Below are 6863 nucleotides of genomic sequence, written 5' to 3' on the forward strand. Positions count from 1 at the left end.
CAACCAAAACTAGTTCCCCCGCGTGGCACCCTTTCATAGCAGAGTGACAGAGGGGGATAGTAGCAGAGGGGGATGCGCAGAAATCTCGCATGTTCTCTCGTGGGACAGTAGTGAATGTATAAAATGATTATACACCCAGTATACTTGTAAATAAATACTATAACACAATGATAATGGCCAACATTTCCAAAACAGATAAGAGTATGCACTATGAAACTTTTTCACTTTTATAGGGTCGTGGAACCATCTATAGCCAGTACACCAGCTATGGCCACTTCAAATTGACATGTTATTTAATAGCATAATTTTGTACCATTAGATTATATTATTGTTATTAAATATTATGTTGGATATACTGATTCATAATACATATCAATCGTAGCATTTTCCCACGATTTTATTTTGTTATCACATAAATAGAATCTTATGTAGTTCCTTTAATGGCCACTTTTATAAAATGTTCAATTTAACTTAATTGCGTGGCTCTAATATGAATTGTTTTATAAATGTACTAATTAATGTTGTACATTTTAGCTTAGGAAGATGTCTCCCGAACCAATTAAAAACAATAAAACTTTAAAAAGGAGTTTATACTCACCATCAAAGGTTAAGAAAGCATTAAATGCAATTAATAAAGATATAATTGAGTAGATTATAATTTAATTGTTTAAAGTTCTAACATAATTTGTGTTGTATTAGGGATGAGTAAATCTGAAGCAAGCAAGACATTTAGGGTACCTCGTATTACTTTGAGAAACAAAATTGAAGGCAAGTCACCGACAGAATCAATTGGGCATGGTGGAGCGTCATCTATGGTGGTGATACAGAAACTTCACAATCTGATGAATCAATAGTATATATAATAGTATATAATATAATTTTTTTTTTATTTATATTAATATAATAAAGTGTGTGTATAATATTACTTCCCTCCCCGTCTGCTGAACAAATGCAATACATGTTCAAAGAGGTAAAACCTAACCTAACTCACAACTTTCGCTTTTCATTAAATTTAATGCATCACCTATTTCTTCTTTCAATTTACTCATTGTACATAAATAATAATTTAATATATTTTTTTTATCAGTTTGGAAATTATCTTTTATAACGCAATTAACTACTTCCTCCATCATTTCTACTTTTTGTTTCAGTCTGTTGTCACTAGACTTACTCTCAAAACCATTTCTATTGTAAATATTTATGTTTAGATTAAACATCTTCGTATTTTTCTAAGAACAAATAAGGTTATAACTATTATTAAACATATCAAAAATACTTGAAAATATATATATTTATTTACTCTATAGTTTTACTCTAGTTTTATTATTATTAAAAATATGAAACTTCTTATTTATTGCTCATTGTTCTCTGGAACATTGTGATTCTGAAACAGAAATATGTTAATATTGTTTTAATATTGTATTAATGTGTTAATAAATTACCTTTTTTCTATGTCGATGCAATTTGATTGACATATCAAAAAACAACCCACAGTCTTTGCAACGATATTTTTGTAAGTGTAAATGAATAGATTGAAGATGGTTTTTCAATAATTTATTTGTTGAATATTTTTTGTCACAAACAGTTCATTTAAGTGTGCACACTTAAATGAACTGTTGTCTTCATGAATCGTTTTTATATGGTATTTTAAATCACTTTGGTAAAAGAAAGTCCGATTGCATGTTTTACATTGAAATTTGGTTCGTTTTTCTGTGTGCGTTTTTAATAACAAACCAAACTCTAACATGTTTGTGTACAGAGATTCGTGAGTATTTAACAGTAGGTATTTAACAATAATATGACAATAATTCAAATATTTACAGATGTGATATTGACAATTGTATAAAAAATTTAAAAAAAATATTTATTTTATATATTGAGTGTTGCAAATTAAGTTATAGCAAAATTTTTAAATATATTTAATCTATATAAGACAAATGAGACGTTGACAATGGCGATATATATTACAAAATTATAAAATGTAAATTTTATGAATTTAAGAAACATTTTAAATATTATCACCAGAACTTAAATTTAGATAAAAAATTTAAAGTTAATTCGTAAGTACAATAACATTTAATAAACAATATTTTTACAGTATATTTACAAAAAATGTTTACAGTACATTTACAAACAATAAAAAATTGGTGATAGACAACAAAATATTTGATATATATACACCTAAATTCACATCAAAAATATTGAATTACACAGATGTCATGTTAACAAACTTTGTGTATGTTTATGTAACAAACACAGCACTTTGTAATACTACAGTAATAACTCATCATTTATAACAGTATTATATCATAATTTATTATTTAAATGTAATAATATTCAAAATTTTCAGATTAACTATATATGTGAATCATTTGCGTTAGTGATGAATATTATACATAGCAATGATACATATAACAATTGTAAAATATTCATCAGTAACACATTAAATAAATTGATACAACAAAATATATTGTCAAGACATAAAATATATGACCACTCATCATATATATATACTATTAATGTCGCTAACTCCCTGGTTAAATCTATTATATATGATCATGAATTAAGGAAGAGAGATTGCATTATAAGCAATTTTTATAGTTTAACCAAGGAGCAAATTCAAGTGCATGCGCATATATATAAAGTAAATATATATAGATATTAAACTATTTATGATATATTTAAGAGGATGTCGCAATCGCTTATGTTTTCTCCGTGTATGATAAGGCAAATTGTACATAATCGAGTCTGACATCCTCTTAATAATAATAATACTAATAATAACATTCTTATCCTAGATGAATACAAGAATGTTCAATTTAAATATTAATTGTTACCCTGATAATTATTATTTACCTAAAACAAACAAAGATGAAAACAAACTGATATATAAAATTAAAATAATACAGCATACGATGAACAATATAATTATGGTGAATTACAACACTACATCAGACAAAATAATTAATTTGTTAAAAAATGTATTAAAAATAAACGAATTGTATAATACAATCAAATATAGCTTAAAAGATATAAAACATGAAAAGCGAAACAAATCTATATGGCACAAAAAAACAATAGAAACCAAACAACCTCCACCAACAATTAAAATAATAAACCCTCAATTATTCTATGGACTGTAAGTAAACTATTTATAATTATTTATTTTTTATTTAATAAAATAATTTCTTAATTATAATTTCACCACCACATTTGATTTATTTTTGGACCATCATGTATTTTGGTTTTTTACTGCCTACTACAGAGGTTCCCAAACTTTTTATTGTACGACCCATTTTGAAAATTTTTTAAAATATGGCGACCCACAATATCAATGAATGACCTTTTTTTTTTTTTTTAAACTTTTATTAAATTTTATGTAATTACGAAAAAGAAGTATAATAAGTATAATATATTAGTAATTAATAAGTATATAATTTATGTAGTTACTAAAAAAAAAGTATAATAAGTATAATATATTAGTAATTTAATAAGTATATAATTTTAATGTGAAGGATGTAATTGTTTCCTATTTTTTTTCATCACATCATCGATATCCACTTCAGCATTGGTAAGCTTGAGACGCAGTGAGTTTGAAAGTTTCAATTTGCTCCGTAATTTGGTTTTAATAGCAACCATTGCCGAAAAACCAACCTCACAATTATATGATGAAATGAATGGGAGTAGCATCTTTACAGCTTCATTGGAAACAGTTGGATAATTTTCTTGAACTGATAACCAGATACTTATTAATTTTTTTCGATTGAAATTCATTTTAAACACACTATCTTCAAATAGTTCGATTAATTCTTCTTTAGCTCTTATTGACTTGTCATGTCATGTTCTTGAAAAGGATTTGAAATCCATTTCATTTGTTGATAGTTCTCCAAAAATCGAGTGGTTTACCTTTTATTTCTGGATGGTTCGTATCGATATGTCGATGTAATTTGTTTGGTCGCATACTCTCATTTGCAAGTATACATCCACAAATAACACATTGTGGTCGTGGATTTTCTTCGTCTCCGCTCCACGTAAATCCAATTTGCAAATATTCCGGACAATATTTTCTGCAAGTTTTTTTTTGTTTTAATTCCGAAGAGCTTGTTGAAGGCTCATCGTAATTTAATTTTCTTTTTTTAACTGTTGACACAGATATTGTCTCCATTTTTTCTTGACTTTAACTCATTGACTTTTTGTTTAACCAATTGTCCATAGTTGTACAAAAGTACAAAAAAATGAATTTATTTAAAACAAAAAGTACTATTTAATATAAAACTGCGTACGTGTATCGAATACGATGTGCCGCGTGTTACTGAAAATAATCAAAATTTTTGAACGTCACGCGACATTCACGTATCTACTAATTTGTTTCAGATAGGTAAATCGTTATATTTACAATAACTATTCAGTTAATCTGATTGTGTCGATTTGACACGGCCGCTGGTAAACTCGTAATTGTCACACTCACAGATAAGGATTGACGATAAAACTGAATTTGAACTTTGAATATCAACGAAAAGTAATAGATGATTATATTTTTGTATTATATAAAAAAATAGCGCGACCCACAGTTTGGGAACCTCTGGCCTACTATTTCTATATTGTTATCAAAATATGATGATTTGCTAACAAAAAAGAGATTAAATTATTGTGCAACATTAATTAATATTATCAAAACAAGCATTGAAACACGCTTTCGAAAAGAACAAGCAGATAAGTTTTTAGTTATTGCTGCTTTATCTCATCCATATTTTAAGACATTGTGGATAAATAATAATATAATCAACGATTTGGCTGTTGCTAACTTCAAAGAAGCTGTTTTAAAAAAATCAAAGTCTGAAGGTATTGAGACATCTAATATAAATGATGAAAATACTGATAAACATGGTGATGAAACATCTTCATTTTTTTCTTGGTCCAAAATTCATTCAAATTCCAATATTTCCATTGAAAATGAAATATCAAGTTTTTTGAATAAGAGCCCTACGAAGAATTTATTGGTTTTAGATGTTTAGTCCGATTTCCAAGTATCTAAGTGATCACACTTGAACTTGCAAAGTCGATTTTGAGAACTTGGTTAGTGAGTTCATATTTAAATACTCCCGCCGTCAGCTCGGCGCCTACAGGGTTTTTCGTATTTTTACACGAAACTAGCAGGGATGGTAGCCAGTTAGAGATTAGGTTTCACCCGTGGTAATGTTGCAGTAGGTGTGGGAACGTATCCGGTATTTATTCTTCGATTGTTTTGGTTCTGAAACCGGAAAACTATAGTATCAGGATTGCTGATCAATTTTTCCAAATAACATTTTTGGGGGAAATTAATATTTAACACTGTTTTTGGCGATTCAGGTAAGTTTGAAAATTTACCGCCGGGTTGCATTGCAATCCGGCAGCAAGGCAGCTATGCCCCAGTTCAAAAAATCGTATAAAATCAGGGTTTTGACTTAGAGTCATGAAATTGGTATGACTGCATTCCTCGTTATCTCCACTATCATCCCTTATTGTTTTTGAGAACAACAAGTACAAATAACGGCCGTCCGGCAGGTAAGTACGGGATTTAGCACCGCAGAATCGCAATCAAAAAATTATTTTTTCAGTTATAAATCCTGGACACCTTAATTCTTAGTCCTTATTTTTGAAACTTGTACACCAAGTAGCCACCGATTATCCCTACCTAACGATGTGCTTTTCATGACGATAGTACAAGAATTGGATTTTTGGTGATTTTTCAAAGAGACATGTTACAAGTAGAAATGTCTTCAATACGAGGGTATTCTAAATATTTCATGGTATCGTTATAAACCGAATCGTTTCTACCGGAGATAGTCTTCATAATCTAAAACCGGTCGCGGGACAAAGTACAGTTATTTAGACCACCAATTATTTATCATAGTAATATATAATATTATTTGAAAACCGATTGATATCTAAAGACGACTGGGATTATAGAAAGTCAATTGAATAATAAAATTTGGTAGTACCGTTTTGAACACGACCTTGATCAAAAGGTCGATCTGATCGTTGGAACTATAAAAGGTCTAATTTGCTTGCGTTTAGAGAACACATATTAAGATAAATAATTGTCGATAAGCTACGAAATATAAATCATCAAAAGTTTTACTGATCCACTGTCCATATATACGTTGTCCACTGTTTGAGTTGTGAGAAGAACTTGTACACCGAGTAGCCACCGATCGTGGGACAAAGTACAGTTATTATTTTTTAATTTATTTTAATTTATTTAAAAAAAAATATAATTCTTCGATTGTTTTGGTTCTGAAACCGGAAAACTATAGTATCAGGATTGCTGATCAATTTTTCCAAATAACATTTTTGGGGGAAATTAATATTTAACACTGTTTTTGGCGATTCAAAGCAAGTATTGGGTTTGCCGGGTCTAATATTAACTTAACCGGGTGAGTCTGTATACAGTGTGCCGGGTGATTTCTGTGCGATCGGCCAGACTCCAGCCGTAAGCTCGGTGCCTACAGGGTTTTTCGTATTTTTACACGAAACTAGCAGGGATGTACATTTGCAATAAAACAGTGAAGATTTCATGTCGGTAGTCCTATTATTAGATTTTTAATTAATTTCTGAATTGGAAATTTGCAGAACTGCCGGGTGAATTCCGTGCGATCGGCCAGACTCCAGCCCTCAGCTCGCTAAATATCTAGTAACCAGAATCGTGGTTGACTTTGTTTATACTTTTGTCGATCGTTATCACTATTCTTATCATGATTTACTTTTTATGTACACCACGACCGGGGTTTAACAAAATACCGCACTAAACGAAGCGCTCACGAATTTCTACGTTTCAAACGTTGGCGTTCGTTCTGCAAAACGTTTGCCACTCCAGAATTTCC

The 6863-nt window shown here is 29.6% G+C and overlaps 1 protein-coding gene across 1 annotated transcript; it reads right to left on the reverse strand.

The window, feature by feature from the left end:
* Nucleotides 1-3504: 3504 nt before the first annotated feature.
* On the reverse strand, nucleotides 3505-4165 carry LOC103310388 (zinc finger BED domain-containing protein 5-like). The gene is made up of 2 exons (XM_029485036.1): nucleotides 3907-4165; nucleotides 3505-3839 (listed from the first exon to the last, which is right to left on the reverse strand). The coding sequence occupies exons 1-2, from the start codon at nucleotides 4163-4165 to the stop codon at nucleotides 3505-3507; spliced, it is 594 nt and encodes a 197-aa protein (XP_029340896.1).
* Nucleotides 4166-6863: the final 2698 nt, after the last annotated feature.

The sequence above is a fragment of the Acyrthosiphon pisum genome, chromosome X, assembly GCF_005508785.2.
Source record: "Acyrthosiphon pisum isolate AL4f chromosome X, pea_aphid_22Mar2018_4r6ur, whole genome shotgun sequence".
In the NCBI taxonomy this organism is placed as follows: domain Eukaryota; kingdom Metazoa; phylum Arthropoda; class Insecta; order Hemiptera; family Aphididae; genus Acyrthosiphon; species Acyrthosiphon pisum.